The sequence below is a fragment of the Phymastichus coffea genome, unplaced genomic scaffold (assembly GCF_024137745.1).
Source record: "Phymastichus coffea isolate CEN01 unplaced genomic scaffold, Cenicafe_Pcof_1.1 PCOF00212, whole genome shotgun sequence".
Taxonomy (NCBI): domain Eukaryota; kingdom Metazoa; phylum Arthropoda; class Insecta; order Hymenoptera; family Eulophidae; genus Phymastichus; species Phymastichus coffea.
The window spans coordinates 1,109-25,481 of NW_026707023.1; the positions used below are offsets into that span (position 1 = coordinate 1,109).

The window sequence follows — 24,373 nt, forward strand, 5'->3', positions numbered from 1 at the left end:
CATAATCCGTCTACTATATAATCCATCATCGTCAAAATAAACTTTTCCTATTTTTCATTCTATCTACTTGTTCTTTTCTTCGCATACACGAGCGTCCGCTAAACTTCGTTAATCTATTTCGTGAATTATTTTTCATCTATTACACCTTCTAAACCTCAAAAAGCAATCATACTGTCATTTTCATCCACTAATTTCAATCAGTACGTAAAACGTCTTCACGAAACCCAGAGAGGATAATAATCCATCGCGTATTTAATTGGGGTTTAACCCCTTTCTGAAATTTCTCGAAAAAAAGCCAGCCATCTGAACGCTCGGAAAGGTTATCCGAGTTTATTACCCGTCTCTCGATTGTTAAATTGTTAGCGACGTTCAATCGCTCTCCTTTCTGTTACGGCTCCGCCCAACGGAGCTGCACGCGCGCGCTGTGAGTGAAATGTAAACAAAAGGATTTGCAGGAGTGCATCATGATTCGTTTTCCTTCAGGACGATAACGCGGTTAGCTCTTTTTTACTCGAAGCATCTTCATGGCCGTCTCTCCCTCGCTGTTCTTCGCTCACTTTCTTTCGAACACGTTGCGCACTTTCACGAGCAAAAAAGCCATAGCGCTCAATGGCCGACATTCACCTTTCTCTTTGGTACGCTAACCAAGATGACACTTTTCCGAATCGAATTTCGCAACCGTCAGATCGATTTTTTACCATTCGCGTTACTGCAGAACATTGCGAAATCTTTGAAAGTCTCATTATTGCCTTTGAAAATGCATATCTGAGCGTATCTGTAAACAAAATACGGCTATATACTTTTCTTCATCTCGCAAATTGCCTGGCCTTTCGCCATTGGTGATAAGGCCATCGGTAAATACGGATTTGAAACTGTAGTTGTGGTTGAGGATAAATGTTGCTCTCTTGTGACTAGACTCGGTGAAGTGAGAAATACTGGAAGTCCGATCAGTTGCTAAACATAAACACTGAAAAATTACGGAGCTGGTATATAATTGCTATAATATAGTATAGTAAATATTCTTGTAAATAGTTTTTCTATATAATAGTACAAGCTTTGTACTGCTCGCAAGTCGGAAAATTTATCGATAAAAAACGATGCGAAAATAGAAAGACCGCGAGAACGAGAAACGAAGTTATAACGAAAAAAGAATGGCAACATATAACCTCAACGCGATCGAGCAGTTCCGGCGCGGCGTCCCTGGGAAAATCGAAATTGGGCCATCCACAGTCAACACTAACAGTTTAGGATAACGAAGCCATCGGCTTCCATGCCTGCACGCACCGTACGGTTGTAACTAATGATTGATGCTGCACTACGATGTCTGCATAGTCGTCGGCATGTGCCATGCGAGAATTGCTAGTCCCAGTGGACTGTTCGTTGCTGTAAATATCGCGAAACTCCAAGAGAGCCAGCGCCAGTTTTATAACAATGTTTTGTTTATTTTTCGCCGTCTATGACCCTTCCGATTCTATTTTCCGTGGCGAATTTACCCCTGTCATCGAAATTTTATTCAATTGCAAGCGACGACGACGTACGTAATGAAACTTTCGAAAGCGGTTTAAATAGTTTGCCGACACGTGCTGAAGGTATTAAATTTTGAATTCCTAAATTGCAAATTGAGTTAATTAACCAGCTAATGGAATGTCATATTCTACATTGTTGCGTTTTGCTAAAGTAACTCGCTCGTCACAGTGCGTTTCATTGTTTCTGTACTCAAATAATGTTTCAGTTTTGTTTCAAGCTTTTGCACAAACGCACACGAATGTAGAAAGTAGTTCTTATTGAAAAATTGGAACTGGCATTTCTTTTTTCGTATTTATTACAGTTCGGATTGAAAATGTGTGACAAGTTGTCGACCAACTTTTGCATTACTTTCAGAACAAGCTTGTTTCATCGATTACTCGAACGTTTCGCTCGATCGTGTCTACAATAAACAAGCAAACTTTCGCAACAGTAACAATCATGAAACAACAATGAGAAAGCCAAAGCTCTTTCTATTCCACGCTACCGAAGAAATAAACACAGCTTCAGCTCTTCGAAGGAGGCGACTTGAGAAAAAGAAATAGAAGGGGCGTTAACAAGTCAAAGCCGCATGGCGTTGAGAAGCGTCGCGCTGTCTCGGCTTATCGCCTTAACGAGAAAGCTTATTTCGAGGTTCGCCCGCTACTGTACGGGCTCGCGCGCTCGCGTATGCTTCCCCGGCGCGCTGGAGATTATCGCGACAGAAACAGTACAACGTTATATCGCTTTCAGCCGTCGATTTAATACCCCAGCCACCCGACCTCCCTTCCCCTCCTATCAGTCGCTTATCGCTGCGTTGTTACCTATTTGCGGTGAATTGAACTTGCCTGAAATACGAGTTCGCGCGTTTATTTTACGTTCGTACTAACGCGCGCGCGAGCTAACAAAGTGAATCGAGCGCGATTTAGAAAAAATATGTATGAGTGTGATGCAATGAAAGTGCGAGATACAATGTACATGAGTTTGTATACGGGTTTATCCTATCTGTAGAGTTCGAACGTATAAAAAGAGTTAACGTTTTTGTTTCCTTCGAACTACCAGGTGATAATCGGTTTTTTGTGATTTTCTGATCTTGTTACACATGCTATGGCGGTTGTTTCGCCCATTTCGAGCTATCAGATAGTTATCTAGCAAGTTCTGCCGTAACCGAAATCTCAGAGGCTTTAAAGTCTTCTTGTTAGTTCAGGAAACAACACAAATTGGATTCAAATCCAACCGCACCACAGAACAAATTGAATACTCTACACAAGTATAAAATACATAGCCTATTATGCACGCCCAAATTAATCTTGTATTCAGCTTTATTTCGAGTTCAAATTATAAATCCGCGTAAACGAATTCGTTAAGCTAAAATCATTCTAATTCGAATTTTACGACGTCGAATAGCACGTAACGTTTTCTTTTTATGCCCGCGCGCAGAGAATGTCTGGTCGCCAGGCGAGAGGAAAGCTAGTGGCTGTCTCGATACAATAGCCTCACTCGAAATTGATTCACGCAGTAGGAACTGCTCCAACTCCAACTCGAACATAGACATCTCGTTGGTATTCTCAAGCGCAGTTAGCGAAACTTTCGGCAGCCGCGTGAGCACGGAGCACACATTCGCGGCATGAGAGGGCGAGTCCGCAACTTCGGCCGACGAGAGCGCGAGCTGCGCTACTTGCATGCCGCTGTCTAGCGTCAAAACCTGAGAATATACCGAAGACGAGGCGCTCGTCTCTCTTTTCAACGAGACGATCCACTTGTCTCTCCTGGTCTACAAACTTTTATTTTTACTTCCTTACGAAGGATCAAGCTCTCGAGCGGCGATTACTCGAAACCTTTCCTTTTCGGTCGTATTTTCTTGTAGCGCAAGCGAGGGACACACCAGATGTCACGCACGCTTAGCAGTCCGCCGATTTTATTTCCTCGGAGTAATCAAGTCTCGCGAACCGTGCACGCATGTTATCCTAGAATCACATCGCAGGTATATTGGCACATAACTCGGCAGACGCTGTCTTATCTTGGGTGTACTAATACACTTTGCATATTACTTTCTTTGAATGTAATCGTAAAGCTTTAATATTTGTAGGAGGACGAAGATGATAGCAACTAGGTCTCAAATAATAACGCCCGTTGATATTAAATATTATGCGATTTCACTGATATTAACTTAGAAAGAAAATCCTAATGAAGAGTAAAAGTAGACATAAAAATTCCCGGCCGTAGGCAGGGGAAAGATTATCAATATTAATTGCCGAGAATTCTGATATCTAAATTAGAAAAAGGAAGGAAAAAATAATCTAAGCTACATATAAAGGCAGACCGCGAATAACAAGTCGCTATACAAAAGGTATAACGCTAGCTGCACACGCAAGTGAAGGAGCTCTCTAACCGAAGTCGTAGCCCAAGTCGTGAAAGACGTCCACTCACAACACGGCCCAGTGCATCGACGTCTCGATAACGGGAGCAGCCCTCCACTTGGGTCGACAATGGACAGCTGTCTAGTTGCAGACGTCGCTAGTGAATCGTCCCGGGATGTACCCGAACCGCCGCGAGCAGCTCGAAAAGCAGCATCCGACGAGTTCGTCACTCGAGAGCTCGTCCAGATCGCGTACGTTGGGATATGCAGCAGGCACAGAGGACGTATCGGGGTGAATGCTCCCACAGCACCACGCTCAAGCACGCAAATCTCACGCTCGTCGCGCATCTAACGCCACCGTACGCACACGTCAACGCTTCTTCATCAAGCTGCCGCGTTGGGCCCAAATCGCTCACTCTTTAGTCAGTCGTATCACGACAATTTGATGTGGATAACAAGTTTTAACCTATTTGAATTTTATTAATAAATTCCTGTTCTTGAATCTTTTATAGTAATTGGGCTTATTATTATGTGAGCGCTACACTGTTATCGGTATCCAAAGACCTCTATTTATTTATAAAACAATCAATCTTACGAATAACTGATGTAAATTTAGTTGTCTTATTGGACGACCCTTTAATTGTTAAACCAATCAATAATCCACTTTAAATGAATTATATTACGTTTCATGTGTATTTTAGTGAGTGATTGCAATCACGTTTCACATAATGAACATGAATTGTCCGTTAGACACAAACAGCCACAACAATTGCTGGCGCAGCGCAGAGAGCCACTGGATATTTTAATATCCGAGAGTGAACCGTACAATAACGCTAAATGGCTGTTTTGAAACTCAAAAGAGCGAGTGAGAACAATAGACAAATATCTGCGGGAGAAAAAGCCGCGAGCTTGGATTTTGCACGTTGAGCTCTGAAAACAAAAGGCAAGTTTTCGTGTATATTTCGACCACAGTGTGGCTGCTGCATACTTAAGCCGACCCGTAATAAGCGATTGTCGAGGTATATGGAAGTGCGTGCGTGCTTTTGAAAACTTTATGCAGCTTTTTGTAGCCAAGTGTGAATAATGAAAAAAAAGTGTATTAACGTTTATCAATCAAAATTCGATTGAAAACCATCAACGATGAGTGATATGAATTGGAAAACTATGGATATGAGAAATATACTTCAAGTTAACACTGGAAAAAGCATATATATCATGCATCTTGATATACTCTCGCGACCGTCATGATTTATCTCCATTTAAACTTGGCGTGGTGGTACATTGAGTGACCTATGCCATAGGTTATAAATGACTTTATAGTCGAATAAATAAACGGATTTACATATAATATATATCAGCTTTCATATTCGTCGGTCGCTAATTTAATGTTTAATCGTGTAAATAAACTTCGAGCTAAATAAATTTTCACGTGTCTCACACTCACATACACATACACGTATGTATAGAATTAAATAAGCCCAACGTCATTAGCCATTCTCAAATGTCATATTGTAGAATTATACGATAAACGAAATCCAAATAAAGAATTATATCGTCGTTATACACAGCTGGCTACTCGAATGAGAGTGCTACGAACAAACTTGTTTTCGGAGGCAGCGCAAAAACACGAGATCAGTTTGTGGCAGTAGATGTAGAGCAAACAATAAGTAAATTCAGAAAGCACAATGGGCTCTAGAAAGCGAGGTTTTAGCAGAGAAAAGTTAGTCAATCGGCTAGCACCGGAACGGAGCAAACAGCCTCCATAACAAAGGCTCGTTGAAAAAAAAGATCCATCGGATTTTAAAGCCGAGTATAACGGCTTCGAAAAAAAAGGCGCAGCAGCGCGGATCCGTGCACGCATACTTGCAGTGGAGGATCGTTTTAGAAAGTCACACTATTATCCCTATAGCCGACTTTCTCCGAGAGGGCATTGAAATCCTCGCGCGTTAGAGTTGAGTAACAAGCAAACGGTTATTATCCGACGTTCTTTCATCAATTGAACTGCCCACACACAACCGTCCCGGCTTCTATTTATTTTTAGTCAATTCAGTGGACTATTGTACGTGTGTCTGCGCGTGCGGCTTTCAAACGAACAGTCGCTAAACTCCATTGGAAATAGTGCAAAAGAGATAGCGCATCGCAATCTACTGCTGCTGAAACACGTACGCCGCGTGCATTGTTGCAAGCTTTCCTTTCAGTACTATTGGCGCGCTCGCTCGATTGACGGGTTCCAACGTTAATGGTCGTAGGCGTAAACTCGCAACAGCTGTCGCAATCTCGCCTCGTAAAGGCGCTTACGAACAATGCTTCTCTCTCGCGATTGGTTTTTTCGTCTTTTTCTAACTCGGTGTATCCCCCCCCCCCCACCCCTCCTGCCCCTTCTCACTTTTCTCTCTCTTAAAATAGTGGTTTTGGAAGGGAGGAGAAAAAGAATAATACAGATCTAAATTTCGCAAGGAGATTTATAAACATATAAAATCATGGTTTTTGTCTCTGACAAACGCTGCTTTGAATATACTCTTTTAGTGCAAGACAAATGTATTTTAACCATTGGAGCGAAAAGACTGCAGGGCTAAATGAAGTGGAAAAGATCAAAAATACATCAAAAGCCCCGTACTTGACGTTCTCTCGTTTCTCAAAGTTATATCGCTTTTAAAGATGGATACGAATGGAAAGGAGAAAAAGACTTACATTAGCTGTATATACTTATACTATAGTTTTAATAAATTGATGTGAGCGTGAGCGTTAGGAAGGATATTGTTAGCCGATAAATTGGCATAATAGTAATTTTACAGATGAAAAGAAAATAATTTGCAATGCAGCACTCTGGGAATAGGATTACAATATTGAGAGTATACCAGGAATACGTCACTGGTAGCAATGAATCATTAATACAAATAACATTATTTTCACCAGAACAGTTATAACCAAATAGATGCTGGTTAAGTTAATTTAAAAAGGTGACGATTTAGCTTCTTCGATATTGATAGGTTTTAAATTCGTCTGTACAACGAGTACTGTCGCGGTCGACTTGAAACATGAATATTAGTCGTTGAAAATAATCAGATATAAACGATATCACGGCTACAGTTTGCGCCCAACACATGCTTGACACCTTGCTTTAACTTGATCTACCTTGAATCGATAAGAGCCGTAGCCGAAAATCAAAATAATTGTGATAAGCACTTGACCTGCATACGTCATAAATGCCATATATTCTAGGTTCTACTGGTCTCCTTGCATGCGTCGCTTTGTCAAAAAGTAAGAAATAGAGTGATACGAGAATTTACTATAAACGCGCTACTAGTTTGTACTCACCTAATTATGATCAATATAAAGCTAATGCTATCTGAATCATAAGCACCGACATGATGCGATATTGCAGATAAAATGTGACAGGAAGAGATGTAGAGTTCCTCTACTATCACATAATAGATTAAAAAAGTAGAAAAATCGAGAAGAATTATGCCTCGAAAAGTAAAATCTGCTACATTATAATTAGAAGCCAGAAGCCATTCATAAATAGATGCTTTGGTACAGCCTAGCAGATTGGAATATCCATTCAAATGTCATTTAGCGAGAAAAGATCGTTAAAAAGATGTCCAAAGCACGGTGCCATGTGGCAACGACGAACACGATCCTTATATTAGCAAGGAGCGGGGTGGCAAGTTATCGACAACTATAGATGCTGAAAAGGCGGTACCTGTGTGTTCTCAGTTAACGAGAGGAGAACAAATAACCCTATAATGGGGATGGAAAAATTCTTACTGATTCTTAGCATAAATAGCTTCCCGTGTAAGAATTGCCATGATTACAAAAACGGCCTAATACTGTTGGAGCACTGGCAACCGAACCTAGTTTTGTCAAGCACTGGACCGGCTTTGAGCCAACATTGAATTGATAAGAATGGTCCGAGCACCGGCAGCCAATACTGTACCAATAATCTATTTTTGAACGATTTTAATATTGTTTGTTTTCCGGCGCTGGCCCAATACTAATCGTTAATCATGATGCGCATGTTTATAAAGAATATTAATAATAACATTTTAACCTAAAATATATGATAAGTATCGTGTTTTCCGAGTAGCTTTCATTATACCACGCAATGCCGAACAGTTATTCGTATCTCAAAAAATCAAGCAGCTGTAGCGACAATGGCAATATTTTTATAAAAAAACTTGATGCGCTTGACTTATCCCAAAAACGTAATGATCGATGCTCGAGATAAATTTTATAAGATAATTGACATTTTTTATCTATGTGTTTACTTTAATTAGATTGAGTGCACATACTATTGTTCGTTAAGTTTGACCTCTTAGTATTAACATAAATGTTGTATAAATATTGTTGTTACCTAATTTGTTACTCGTCATACTTATCTTGAAAATGTTAGCAATTAAATTTTAAATAAATAGTTACATGAGTATGTAGTATGTAAAATAATTCAATAATAAATAAAGAAAACGTTGACGCTAAAAAATGCGTTCTTATTTATTAGCTTGATAGTGTGCTTGTCCGACAATGACAACAAATATTGCGTTACCAGTACCGAGCCATGGTCAATGCGTCGGCAATGGCTCACTATACTGAAAATATAACCTTGGCCCATTCTTATCATTTCGTTACCCGGATGACGTTGGACCAGCACTGGCGGCCTGTACCGGCAGTCTTGGTTAACGTTGCTGTGCCAATGTTGGGCCGTTTTGACTTTCTTACACGGGTTAATAGCAGCAACTTTGAGTTTTTATTCATTTTTCATCGCATGCGATATACAGTGTAAATTTATATATTTTAATTAGCATAATTTTATTTATTTAATGTGTTTTTGGTAGTGTTAAGTTTGATTATATTTTATATGAATAGAGACTTTCAAATTTCATAAACAATTAAGTTATTTGTTTATTACGCTCATTTTCATCCAGAACAAGTATAGACAAGAGATAAAAGTCATTGTCTGTACAAGGGATTTTATCGCTTGAAGTGAAGTAAAATAACCCAGCAAATGAACACTTGTGACGATGAACGAAAGAACATACACCTAACAAGAAAGTAAATAAGCGAGTTTATCTCCTAAAAAAGAAGACGAATGAAAAAACAACTAAACGTTTTGCCACCTAGTGGTACAATCAATTTCACGCTAGACATGCATGCAAGCACAGTCGAAAGAAAGAGAGAGATAGGAAATTTGGCGGCACTATGAGTGACATCTCGTGTCAATGTGACACTTGTTAATCTATCCTCGTTTTTCCTTGAGCACAGTCACTCTTAATCCTGTATGTTTACGTTCGAAACTTGAATGTCTCATTATTGTCCTATGTATGTCTCGTTATTCGTTCTTCTCAGTTTTTACCAATTGTGAACTTCCAACTGAAGCACGATAGTTTTTATGGAATTCCGAGTTAGAAAACAACAAAAAATGACTAGGGCCTAGCAATCAAGCGACCCTGGTATATACAGATACACACGAAGAAGTAGCTTTGAATGAAATAATTACATCGGGGGGACCCAGTCTCGCAGGGTAACTCGGATGATAAGTGCGCGTGCGCTATAAGCGCGTATCGGCTGATAAATTACCGCCCCCGCGGTGAAGTAATCGCGGTTGGAATGGATATTTTAGTGAGAAGTAGGGGCGGGAAAGAGCTATAAGTGATGGCACGAGGAACTTACTGCGACGTTGATCGTACTGCAATATTCTCTGTGCTTCTAGCTCAGATTGAAATTCTTGATCGATTTTTGTTTTTCCTACGTTGATATTTTGATAAAAGCTAGACAAAAGCGTTGCAGTTTGATTGAAAGATGATGACAAACCTATTAGAGCTTCTAATCATGTTAGAACTAACGGGAATTTCATTTACGATGGAAAAGTCATTTGCCACGAGCTTCTTGACAAAAAAGCGTCGTTTGCATTTACCGAAGAATTGATTACAGCACGGGGATAGTTTTCACAAAAATGCAGTCTTCTGAAAATCACATCAATCTCGTTACGGTACGCACGAAGAATCTTGTTTAGATATAATACTGATCACCAGCTTTTCGCGCCAATCAATCATTCATAGAGCTGTGCTATTATGCCTTCCACATTAGCTACAGATATTATTGGCCTGTATTTAAAGACAAAGATCTTCGTGCAATATATCGTTATAATTACATGTCAAACAATTATATTTATTTCATTAATTAATTAATTTTCGCGATTTCAACTTATGAGCTTTTAAAACTGTCAAGAATTAAAAATATTTCGAACCTCTTTATCTAACTCTTTGAAATTAACTTATTAATTTTCAGTATTTATTTTAATGACAAAAACATAAGCGAAATTGGTGAAAATAGGCTTACGGAATTTTGACGGAAAACCATACCGAGTCATACTGAATTATTTCCGTTCATGTTTTTCAGAATTAAATACTGAAAGAATACGCTTCATCGATAATTTAGTTGATTGGAAACAAAATTCTCAATAACTAGTATTTCTGACGAACGTAATTATGCAACCAATGTTATGGGTATTTAATGACGTAATGGATGTTTTTTTTATCTATTTTCATACTGCAAACAACAACAGAAAATATGTATGGACCGGAGTGAAATTATTAGACCGAATATACGCCTTCGTTATTGTGACCCAATTAATTTCTGCCGCAAAGCCGGTTGCTCTTAAAAGTCTGCCGTTTCAGTGAATACATTTTCTTTTCTCATTTTTTGCATCTTTTCTTTTTTATGAGAACTAGCTTACACAAGACCAGAATCAATATCGAATTTGCAACGATATTCCGTCTCAAGCTGGTGACTTTACGCTGTTTTCTTTCTGGAAATCAAATATCAAAGCCGTATCCCCCTCATACAAGAAAACCTGATTTTTCTCAGCGCGCACGTTACTGGAATGCTCTCGCGTCCTCTATTAATTATTCATGGGAAAATAAATATTTACGCGAAAGATTACGATTAGATAGCCCTGTCACCCATTAACATAAAAGTACTGTTCAGGAGATTATACTCTCAGCGTCACAAGGATAATTTTCGCTAACGAGAGGCTCACACGCGCGCGTCTAAGGGGAAAAATGGCGTAACGACAAATTTTCTATTCGGTGTTAAGATTGTTATGGCGATTAGTTCAAATGACTAGGGCTTTCGTCTGCTTACTGCGATAACGATTGCGAGAGAAACTTTAGATGAGCTTAAATTTTGAATATTTTCATATTTTGAATTGTGATTCACTTATAGGAGATACTCCTTTGCTTTGAAAAATATCAATTTTCGCATAAATAGCCGACATTTTTTTAAACAACGTCGATATGGAAATTTCTCACAGAGGTGCAGCATCGGCTGGAGAATTTCAAGAGAAGTACTGCAAGAAGCAGGTGCGCAAGTATAATTTTACCAGTGCGAAAGTTAGCTAGAACGTTGAAAATGGAACAAAGTTTCCTTGCTCAACATGTACAATGACAATCGAAAAAAAAAATTGAAATAAAATTGTATCTAGAAGACAACAGATATATAATTTAAGGCTTCAGTGCACGCTATTACAACGTTATTATTTTGCAATTGAGTCATATTTCTAATTTGATTCTGTCTTCGTAAAAGTAGAGCAAGTTTTTGTCTTCTCCTCTGCAATTCTTAACTTTTATTGAAGCTTTTTCATTGGGGCCAATTATTCGTCGACATCTTGTGAAACTAGGAATCCAACCAACTGCTCGCAATTCTCGTAGACTAAAGAAGATAAAGAGAAAAAGAATAAGTCGCACGAGACTTGAAATTCCGCATTCATTTCTTGAAACTTTCTCGTCATTGTTAACGTTTTTTCCTTAATTTATTTCGTTGCAAGAAAAATCTCTGGACTGACGTGGCGAAAATAATCCGTTGAGACGTGCTCGGAGACATTTAAATCTTTCCAACACGCGCTCTAACAATTAGTATTTTCTTTCTCTTCCGCTCGAGAAAACCCAGCTTTTTCATTCGGCAAAACGAAACACGATGATCGAGGATATATAAAATACGACGTTGTTTCCGTTTTCTTTCTGCGATAGTGCAAAAAAGAAAGCAAACGTTTCACGGTATAGTAAACGCTTCTTGCCTTGTCTCTGCAGAGCATAAATATTCTTCGTGCGCGGTCGACATCAAGATAGATGTAAGGGCACGCGCCCTCGACAAATTACTAGCCCGCGCAAGATACAGAAGAACAATGACGCGCAAGCGACAAGATAAGGAAAAAAATAAAATAAAGGAAAAAAAAACGAACAGCCGCCTGTCGCGCTATGGAGAATAAGAGAAGGGCGAACTCCCTGCTTTCCGATAAAAGAAAGAAAGCACACGATAAATTTGTTGGTTTTTTTTCAAAATACAATATCGTTACGCGGATAACCGATGAATTTTAATGTCGAATCCGAGCTCCTTTATGAAAATGACGCAACAGATTGCCGCCATAAGCTACACGTTACATTAGGTTCCAATTGAGCCGAGTTCATTGTCAGACGCGTCTACTAAAACAAAGCTTGTCCGCGACCTCGTATTACACTATAGAAGACATAACGGTACAGCCCTATGGATGATTGATTGGTGCGAGGAACCGATGTCGTAATAAACATTACACGTGCTTGACATTATTACGCGCCGGGCCTACCTCTGCTGCCCCTCCTCTCGTACATGTAATTGTTAATCCGATTTGTACACTTGTTACAACTCGGTTCTGACATAGTTTTGTATCGCGGCAATCTTGACAATTGTTAGAACTGCTTTATTGGTGTAAATAGATTTTTAGTGCCGCGAATAAAGTTGGATGCTATGATCTTGATAATACGCGTCGAGTCGACGAACAAAGGGAAAATCAATCGATTAACGTGCGTTCGCTTCAATTGTCCCTTTACGTCAAAACAACATTGAATGGCGATCTTGAATCTCGATATACGGACATTCGAAAACAGGCAAACGACGTGTACTCAACATTCCATCAGGCGTCCAATAAATATCTATTATAGCTAGTATATAGCCCGTAATGGGATACGTACGCGTGTACGTGCATATGCATTGTGAATTCCAGTTTACGGGGTAGGTAGACTAATGAAACGTCAATTGAATGCTGGGCGGGAGAAGGGAAGTTACACCATCCCTTATTAATTTACGTGCAACAGATCGCGCTACAACGAATCTCAAGCTCTAACTTAATCTCATTAAACTTGTGCAGAAACGCGTGCCTTTGTTCATTCCATCCAATCAAAATATTTTCATGTTTCGCGCAAACACGAAAATTTGTTTATTGGAGATTTTTCTGTCTTTTATCACGCGGAGCATGATCACGGTATAAACAGAGGCTCATTGGTTGAGAATGTCGATATAAGTAAATATTCTGTTTTACTAAAATCATTCGATTCATGACCTTTAATTGATTTAGCTTGGGAAAGGGCTCGCAAGACAAGTATTTCCGTTTGACAAAACGTACACGCGTTCATTTTCTTGATATAATCAATTATCTGACTTTTATAATGTAGAAAGGTCAGGAGGTGTAATGACCGCCGAGGGGAAAAAATTGATCCGCTGGAAATCTTTCAGAAAAAAATTAAACTTGTGCATACGTGCATCGACCATCACATTTATTACAAAAATAAAATCGCTTTTTGTCAACTTCAGCACGTTTTGACTCAATGCGACGCTGACGAGAAATGAAAATAAAAAAGACGTCATATATGATTTGGAAAATTAATGGAGTCATAATATTCTGCTCTGTGCATACGCGCATAAAGTACATTCGCGCTATCTGACGTCATAAAGTCAACCATAATTCTGGCCGTGAAATTGAATGAAACCCGGGGATACATTTGAAAACATTACCAAATTCAAATGGAATCGTTGACAGCCGCATTGAAAACACACGAGCAAGCCAGCGAGCGAGCGAGTTTATAACTTTACCGTCTGAGAGAGCGACTGTGTATATTAAAACTTGCTGCACCAAGCTTTTCAATCAAATGCACAAGGTACGACGGCTATACTTTTGACAATTCCAAAGAGGTTTTGTAGTGTTTCAAATTCGGTTCTTAATTATTTGTGAATCCCTTCATTATAAATTTGGCACTTAAAAAAATTATTTTTAACGGATAATATTTTTAAGCCGGACGACGGAGGTATAACTTTCGAGTCACGTAAGTTCATTTCGATTTTTATAGTATGCTACCCGCGTTTACGTATAGATAAGATAGTTGATCGAATGAATACTTTTGATGACCGCTAGACTTTGGCTATACGCAATCATTTGTCCAGACTTGTTTGACTTTATCAAGTACCGATTACATCAACAAAGAGAAATCAAAATAAAACAAAAGCGTGTTTACGTATACTCGATCAAAAATAACCCAGAAAATTCTAGCAATTTTTATTTCTTGGTTGTTTCATCAAGTAGATAATGAGCATCCAAAGTAATTAATTCTCACAAAAATATAAGAAAAGAAAATAAGCCAATGAAAATAGTATGTTCAACAACAGACAAATGGCTCTTCATTCCCCTCTTACTTCGTATCCGCATGAACGATGACGGATTAGCGCTGGGGAAAAATCCAGTCGTCGAGCGTGTATATACGCTGGATGGCTCGCAGCTTATTTCTCCGGGGAGGCGAGCGAAAAATCGCCGAGCTTAAAAATTTCAACCCACCTACTCCCTCTCTCTTTTTCTCTACCCTCACTCTCTTCGGCTGGAATTATTTTGTCGCGACGCTCTCGACGTCGAGTGGCATTTCATTTCAGCGCGCGAAAAAAAAAAATAATAAATAAATACATAAATAAGAATCTCGACTGGCCATAGTTTTCAGAGCGCGATAAAGGGGTGTGGGCGAGCGCTTGAATCAGCGGCATCGTAAAAGTGTCATTCGGCATCGATCGAGTTGCGCTGCGCAGCGCTCGCCAAGAATATACGCCGCGCTGTCGGCGACGCGTGTGTGTCGCAGAAAGATGCGCCTTGGGCGTCTTCCTCTTATATTGCTCGTTATATACCTGGCTCTCGCACGCATGCCATAAACTCGACATTTGACATATACCTATGTATATCTCGCAAATGCTTGATCCCGCACCCACCGCTCGCGACAGCCGATTATATTAGCGATGGGAATATACCCAGAACGTTACGTTTGTAGCTTTCACTTCAGCGTTGCCTCGGATTACGGTAGATTGACTGCGTTTTCGCATCCACAGTCTTTAATTAAAATATAAATGGTTTTTATTTGAAAATACGGCCGATATATTTATTTTCTTTTTTTAATCACTCTCAGGTGATGTATAGAAAGCTCCGCTTGATAACACTATTACGGAGTTGTAATCTAACGAAAACAATATGAAATATAAACGAATAGAATGAGAGTAAATGGAAGCCATCAGAGATAAAAATGTAAACTTTTAAACGTAAATATATCGCAAGGATCGTATAAAATGTGCTTTATAATTGGAATGTCGTACAATGGTGCTAACAATATTTCGTATTTTATGAGATTCATACGAGCACACAAACAGCAAAAACATTATCTTTGGTATTTAAAAATCTTTTAAACTACATTTGTACTTTAGGTACTCTCAGTTGAAAAATTCTCGTTTGCTGGTTTGACGTAAGAACCAGTTTTACACCGTGCGCGTGCATTCTTGTTTCCACATTACCAAAATACATTGATCCGATGAATTGACCGATTTTATTGTGCTTATACAGTCTCCACGAAAAAAACGAACCTGCAGGTCAGGTGTCGCAACTGAAATCCAATACTTTTCTCGCGTAACTGAGACTGACCCTGATGAAAACTTTGCCTTTCTTTTTACGGATTTTCGAAAGTTTTCCAATTCGAAGTGAATCACGTCTAGCAGAATAAAAAAAAAATTGAATTCGGCGAGATTGATGAAGATTTTCAATTTCAAATAGAAATGAAAGTTTAGAGCGAAGGTTTTGCGAATCAGATGCAATGCACTTTTGAATATGAAATAGAATTGAAAATTCAATTGTAAAAATTTGTCAAAACGCAATATATATTCTAAGTACAATTAGGAGAGGTCGGAGAAAATTTGAAATCTAAAAGTTGCGTTGCACTATTCTGCTCTATTTTTCCGCTAAAGTCGAGATTTATGCCGATGTATGAAAAGCTCTTAACATTATCCACGTCAAAAACTTTCCAGACTGATTACATTTCTTGGCATATGAACCGTATTATATGAGTTTTGACGAATTTTACCGAAATGTTCTGCTGAAATAAGATTTGCAGATAACGTTTCAGCGGTTTTTCAATTATAATGCTTGCATAATTAAAAATAAATGACGTTTCGAAAATAAGTTAATATCTACATTAGTGTACTAAAATAGTATTTGCATGATTTGACTGACTTATGTGTGTGCTTTTCATTGCTCTTGTAATACGTATTCCAATATCTATAGGTAACTACTATACTTTGAGTAGTTACCTTGTGATGAATTATGGTTGAATATTCATGAGAATGATGCATTTTCATTTCCAAAATTTGGCTTATCCATTGCACAATGCAAAATCACATTATCATACGCCTATACAGCGGAAAGCCCCAGACATGAAGATTTGTGGCCTGTGAACTGCGATTTTACTGTCAAGTAAGCTCTTGAGCTCTTGAAAAATAAAAGATAGTCTTGACTATGAAAAAAGTACAATACAACTGATCATAAATACGCATGATAAAAATTAAGGTTGCATTATTTTCTTGCGAAATAACGCATTATTTCAACATTTGTTCTTGTAAATGAAAATTGCAAGCTTAGCATACAAATGTGTAGCGGCTCATTCTTATGAGACATTTTAATTACCGTGAAGAGAGCCAGGTACCAACATTACACTTTTTTAAATAACCTAATTTTCAGCGACGCAATCTCTTGTTTCACGTTCGTCTGATTCCTCGGCGTCACTTTCAGGAAACTTTCGTCGTCATCGTTGCAACTCACACTGAATGTCAAATTTTCAATTTTCGCTCAAAAATTGACACCGGATAAAACACGAAACTTATGTTTCAACGCGAGAAAAGTAATTATCCGAGGTAATTTCCTGAAAATTAATAAACTCGTTACGCTCGTTCGCGAGGGTAAGAAAGGGGGACGGGAGTATACGACGTTTACTTTGCCGAGAGTTGAAGCTCCGGTGCAAAACTTGGAAATTGCCCGTCGGCCAAAGCTATCGATTTTTCGACCCGGCAAATCGTGTAATTGCGCGCGCATTTCCCGCGCATTTTTCTCTCAAGGGAGCATGAACAGCAGCAGCGAAAAGAGTGCAACGCTCCCCCAAGAGTTTCATTTCTACTTGTTATAAAATAGAAAGAAAAAGAATGATGGAGAAAAGCTTGCGCGCGCAATTCTTTCTCTCTTTCTACCGGCGCGGCAGCGCCGTATCGCGAAAAATTCTGCCGAATGCGCGGCGAAAATCGTGGAATGCCCTGAGAATTCCATATTCCAAGCGCACTTGGACATTCGTGGCTTATCGTGAAATATGGAGCTCGATCGCTGTTACAATCTCCGCCTTCTCTTGCCGCGCAACGCGCGTTTCAAACGTTTTCCACGCACACGCGTCGAAGTGCGCGATGATTAATATCCAAATCGGACCCTTTTGCGCTTAAATCGGATTCATGATAAAAAGAAAAACATCCAGCGCATTGGCGAGCGTTCGAATTAATGCAGCGAAGCTCGTTACACCTGGGTTATTGAATTATTGATCAATTCCAAATGTGCTTGTGCGACAACATTCGCAGAGATTTATTACAAACGAAAAAGAAAGCGAGAATCGCGCTCGATGATTGATAAATCAGATGATTGATGAATTAAGTTGATCATCGTGTGCAGATAAACGGCATTATGAATGATTATGCTGATAAAATTGCAGCCGCGTTCGCACAGGCTCGTTACTTCGTAATAAGGCTACGAGGAAATTGGAAGCTAATGCAATAACAAATGGCGCAGCTGTAGCTAATGAATGAGAAAACCAAGTTTACTTCATTCACGCATGGTCGTGAATATTTTCGTTTTCGTCTCTCTGTAATTTTGGTGGGCTAAATGCAAAGTTGAAATTTCATTTTTTTGACGCTGCATTTTTCGAAAAAATGCGAACAGCGCGCATTCATCTCGTAAGCTGACGGCGTGGCCAAAAAGCGAACGCTCACCGTTAACGCATTCCATCTTCCACGCAACACTTTAGTACGCAAACTCGCTGAAAACAACGTGCTAAAAGTATTGCAAACTTTGAATAGATAAACGAGTAAAATATCCCTCGGTTTTTGCATAGCCCTCGCAAACGAGAAGGAAGCGCAAGAGAGAGAACTGGGAATTTCGCGTGCAGTTGAAAATCAAGCTCTGCAGGCCATCCGCGGATCAATCGAATGAAAATCGACTGGAGAATTCATCGCTAGGAGTAAGTAATTCGATCGCGTCGAAAACTGCAAAAATTCGTACGTCGTAAATTGAATGCAGCGTGGCGCTCGCGGGATGCACTCAGGTAGGATGAGGAAGAAGTGCTGAAATCAGCTAAACAGCAGCCGAGGGTATATCTCTTTCTACCTGCCTATGAAACTCGTCCCTTTGAAGTCTCACGGCTTCAAAGTCCCTATCGATTACTGAGAGATTTTCCATTAAACCGAGTGACTTCGCGCAAGTCTTTGATTCTTATTATGCTTTCCTTGGTCACAGGAAAGAAACAATCTTACTCAATATGTAGGTCACACTGCGCTGCGGTAAGTGTTGTCTTCCAAAGTCACATGGGACCTGATACCTTAGCGTGTTACTGATCAAACAGAAACGTGGCAAGAGTTCGAATGAATGGCGACCTGCTAAGTTGGAGGGCACAATGACGAATTGTATGAAAGTTTCGCGCGCGCGCGTGTCAGACAAGCTATCCGCGAACTTTTACTAAAATAGAATGCTTTCGGCGTTGTAAGGGCAAACTCAAGCTTTCATTTGCAACATTACCTTTGTCATGGATCACTGAGAGAATACATGTTTTCTGATTTATTATAGGCTGTATGGATTATGTTGTGTGGCACGCTCACATATAGTTGGCTGATAACAAAAAGGCCTTGTTACAAAGGAGAAATGAAATCTAAAAAGTTGCTTAAATAACAATCTGTCTTTTAATATAAATAAACTAGTAAAATTTTGCAAAAAACAACATTTCAAATAATGTCCGTCATTGGATCGAAAATCATACGTAAAAAGCTCACTCACTATGCAGATAGAATTTTTAAACATAAAACTATTTCTAAGTAGGTAAAATACTGTTGACATATTTAACCATTTATTTGATGTTTAAAATACTTCATAAAAATAAGTTGATGCCGAGTAACACGAGAAAAAGGCTACGAAAAGCAATGTTTTTACTTTGAATTTCCGGTGAGAAAAAATCTATTTTTGAAATATATTAAAAGTAATATAATTTTGCGTAGAAAATTATTATTTCTTATAGAGTACAATGAGACAAGTAACGTAAAAACTTTGGTTATAATCTAAACTTGTTTGATCATCATTAGAGTACTTTCGATTGTATCTTTATATTTAAATAAAAATTAAGAAACAATTTAATCTCAGAATCTTTATATATTAGACATATGTATGAAATTCAAGCCATATCTAATCAACGGAATCTTGCCCATTAAACTGTGTGAAAATTCGAAAATAAAATAAAAATAAAACACATCATTCATTTGATAAATTAACTAAATTATTTCTGAAAGCGATTTCCGTTACTACAGTCCATTGTACATTTTTTCTGTAACGAGCACTACACAACGATTCGCTCGACAATTCAAACAATTTCTAGATTCCCAATTTTTGCCATCTGCAACTATACGTACGCCGTACCGCTACTTCTGAAAAAGAATTCCCATCCATCAAATGCACATGTTCTTTCTGACAAAACAAAAGCGAGCGATGTTTACAGAAAATTTTTTTGCAATTCTCTCGCTATAATTACGAATTCTCAGGAAATAAAATACGTAAAGTTTACGATAAAATTAAAAATTGTTGCCCCTAATTTTTTTTAATCTGGATGGTTTGCGAGCTTTCACGCTAACCATGTGTTGTGGTTGCGACTAAATTACAGCGGTATGAACTAAAAAATAAAATAACTCTTATCTGTCTCAGTAACGTTTCTGAGAATATTCATTCTTACAGTTACACAGACCAATGAGTTTCAACACTTTGCTACCAAGCAATACACCTTAGGGTTACGTCAACATTCGACAAAAGAGTTCGAATATACGATACTTACAAGTCTCGCACACAATGTCCTTACGTCTTATCTCTTTTGCTTTTCACCGTCGAATACGTAGCAAACGACAATTATTTTTTGATTTATAAGTTCTGCCGTGAACACCTGACATCCCATATTATACATCTACATCATTGTATTTTTTATGAAAGAAAAAACACGGACAGACACCTCATCATCGTTTATTGGGACTTTTCACGCGTATACAAGAACTTACATTACGCGTATCGGATATTGTCGTTTCTCATCGAGTGGTTTCTTCGGCAACGTTTATTCGGAACTAATCTGTAATTTTTTACGATAGACATTAATTTGATCTCTTGTTCAAAGTAATCCGATTTTAAGCAATTATCGTCTGACGCAGAAACAACAATGTCTCACATAACTGCCGTCAGACAGAGGTGTTCGCATACATTTTTAAACCCTCGCTCCAACAGATCCATGTCAATGAATTATTTATCTGTACACGAACGGCATTACTATACAACTACACACCTGCAGCATCGACAGCAGCAGTGACGATGAATCTTTAAAAGACCCGGTAATTTAAAAAAACTCACGTGTCCCCGTGTACGATTCATTAGGAAAGATTCGCGTTCATATAACGATCGTCCAAGCCGACATAATTAAACCGTAACAGCTAGCAATTTCATCGTTTATCTATGATACGCGAGTCTGACGATTGCAGCTTATCGCAACACGAAGAGAAAAACAAACACAAAATCAGCAAGGGATATTTTTTTGAAAGTACATGCTTGCAAGCTCGCAGTGGAGATTCGTCTCTCGGTGGTCCTGAAATATGCATCGCTGCTACTGCTGGCATAGTAGCGTTCCGCAGCTCGGGCGATCTCATGCTCGAATTATTTACGGCGGCCGGCTCTGCCAGCCGGCACTAATAACGTATTCCCCGGGCCCCGTTGGCTCTTGAGCGGCTTTTGCCCGCTGACCTATGCATTCACAGCAATGAAACCCTCCACCCCGAAACCTTCTCTGCCCTCTTGATCCCAGCGTCTTAGCCCGTCTGCGTGCCCCTGCACTTCCTCTCACGCGAAGATATTATGGGACTTTTTCCTTTTTCTTTTTTCTTACGATGCGACGTTTGAAGACGTTTTACTGCCGTATAATTATGATGCTTGTGTTTCGTTGAGCATTTAACTATTAGCGCAATGCAAAATTATTATTATTATTATTATTATTATTATTATTAGAGCGAAGGACTGTTGCGGAATATCTGGGTTTACGGTTAACTTACATTACAAATGTTCGAGTAGAAGAAGCAATATCATTGCATGAAATGCGTATTTATTGACAAAGAGTAAATGCAGTTGTCACTTTTTCTCATCCATATAGCGTTAACGATGGGTCGCGCGAAAAATGAAAATCCATCAAGAATGCAAAAGCTCAATAATTCCGCTGAAAAGGAAAAACTTGCTTGAGAGCTCAAACAGATGTCTACTGTTCGGTCTTCAATGCCACTCTTGCGCCGTGCATCAAAACTAACTGTGAACTCGTGCATCTCTCAAAAGCTTTACGCAATGCTGCCGATGTACAAAGCCTATTATAACTCGTCAAGCGTTTCACGCATGATATTTTCAATAGTCGCGCTTGAGATGCGACCGTATTCCATATTGTGTGTATGAGAGCTCGTCCGCGGAGATAATATATCGAGGACGCGTGTGTGGCTCGCCCTCGCGAAAAGCTATTATCGTGTTCCAGTTGGTCGACCGCAAGATAAACGTGAGATATATCTCGGACTTCTACATGCTCATTGAGTCAAAATGTTACTCAGTTTCGCGAAAACTTCGCGTTTCACATATCGCTCGTTCAAGTTTACGTTGTATCCCGTAATTATCGCTTGATATCGTTGAGAGGAACTGTTTCAATGTAAGTCTTTTCAAAAGAGTTCTGAAGGAAATTCAAACGATCTTATAAAGCTTGAAAAAAATAATGTAGATATTTTACTCGATTTATTCATATTTACAGCAGCATTTTGTCAACGGATTTATGAAATTTCTGTTTCTTTTTGAACATTCGTTTTTTATAAAAAATATGTTCAAGAGAATTCGAAATTATAACTATACATTTATAGAAAATATTTGAATGAAAGAAAACTAAACTCAAAAAATTACCACGCTAACGGTCAGTAAAATTCTTAATTTTACGATTTTTCACGGATCTAGCAGTTCAAGCGTCTGACAATTTTTGTACCACAATTCATGAATTATGAGCCGAATTTTCTCCGGAAAATTTGTGGAACTATTCCCGAACGATCCATAAACTTTAGTCTTTCGTAAAAACAAATTGGTAAGCGTTAAATAACTAACAATTAATTCGCTTCCATTCTGAAATGTATAATTCCATTGTATAATTTCGAGCTTTCCTATTGGCAGTGTATCATATTGCACATGCTTATGCCATGCTTACTATTAACATATTACAAACAATTTGAAATATTGAACTCGTTGCAAAATAAATACGTGCACGTCGGATATGCAATTCATTGAGATTATAATATCCTGATGACAACAGCAATAATATTTGATATGATGATGTCATGACAATAATCCAAGCAAGCGTTATCCTATAAATGCATTTGTGCGCACCGAGTAATCTGATTACTTAAATTAACAGCCATTCGTTCGCTAAAATATTGACCTACTTAAAAATAACAATAATTCATGAATATACATTCTCCCGTGTCCAACTATAGGCTTTATCGAGGCAAGTACAATGCTTTCGCTCTGCGTAGTATTGAGAACGCGTCTATTATGAAGATGAAAAAATAGAAACGATATTTTGTCTGTAGATGCGTAGCAAACTGAAACACCGACAAAATGCCATTCCGTTCGTCCTCATAAAAGAAGCTTTCAACAAACGCACGTCTAGAATAGTAATTTCGCAGTGATAATCGCATTCAAGGAAAAAAGAGATGGAGAAGCAATATACATTTTCACGCGAGATTGCGTTTAGTCACGTGCGCTCGCGCGAACGTTTGCATGGGAAGAAAGTAGCGCGCGAGCTTGAGAATTAATTAGGTAAACGGGGAATCTCGTTAAGAAAGTGTTCTTTACTTGGCTATTATCATAATCCAGCGCTTCTCTCGTTCTCTCAAACTTTCTTGAATAAAAATCTCGTTTCCACGAGTAGCCGATTGTTTCCCTCCATCGTCGACAGAGAGATACTGGTATGGCTTCAACCTTGTGTAAAATACGCCGATGAGTCATCGTACTCGATTGTACATCCATATTATTAATCAGAAAGCTGATGAAATCTCCAGCGGGTATTTCTTTCGTGTGTTTGGTCGGAAGATAGCGCCACAAAGAAATAAAATGCGGAGAGTTTCCTTATCCGACGTGTATACACGCGACATTCAATTCCGCATTTCAAATTACCTGTAACTTTGTTTAGCCAACCTGCAATACCATGGATTAGAGAGAAAGAAGGGGGAGGGGTTCCTCGACATTGGTTTTTCCGTAATTTCTCTAATTTGCTGTTGACCGTATTACTTGGACACCGCCGTTGCCGAGAAGGGTGAATTTTATTTTATCAGGCCAAAGCAACGTTTATTTCCAAGCAAGTTTTGTTGGAATACAAGGCTTGGCATCGCTCATCCTCACTTGAGCTTTTTATGTATTCGCGTACTTCTCATTTTTATATATATATATATATATCATGGCAATTTATTTTTATATAGCATTAGCCGATCGATTCGATCTGTTGGCTTATATCTTATATTTAGAGAGAAAATTATCTTCCTAAAAATTGGAAGTTATCAGGGATTTATAGCATTAATACAATTACTATCGTCTTTAAGAGATCTTACATTACCTTTAAATGATGTACTATACGACGCAGTTCATCGACTGCCGCCATAATTGAAGTTATGAGGGTCGATGTGATATGACTTGATCAGTGGATTTCATCACTAAACCGATTCTCAGAAATCGTTAAACTGTACAATTATTAGTACGACGATAAATTTGATTAGCGATGAATATTGTATAACATTGATTTGTTTTTCAGAAATACTTTTCGATTCGCAAGTATGAAGGACCGATTGTCGTGGTCAATGGTCATTCTCATCCTGCCAACAATTTTACTTGCAACATCACTTGACCGAGGTAAGTAATGATTTTACGAATGCATTTATTTTTCCAACTTTATCTATTTAACGCACTCAAAAAACATTTGCTTATTTATTTTTTCGGGGATTGAGGCACTTTTGTTGAGTGGTCAATATTGCGAAGCGTTTCATTTCACATTGAAATATTTTATTTTTTAA

At 38.6% G+C, this 24,373-nt stretch overlaps 1 protein-coding gene across 1 annotated transcript in view; it reads left to right on the forward strand.

Moving 5' to 3' along the window:
- Positions 1 to 24,119: 24,119 nt before the first annotated feature.
- The window catches only part of LOC131674109 (zwei Ig domain protein zig-8-like), a 43,490-nt gene continuing 43,236 nt past the window's right edge, over positions 24,120 to 24,373 (forward strand). The window contains exon 1 of the mRNA XM_058952621.1: positions 24,120 to 24,212. Within this exon, the coding sequence (XP_058808604.1) occupies positions 24,137 to 24,212 (76 nt within the window). The 5' untranslated portion in view covers positions 24,120 to 24,136. The remainder of the gene's footprint in view (positions 24,213 to 24,373) is intronic.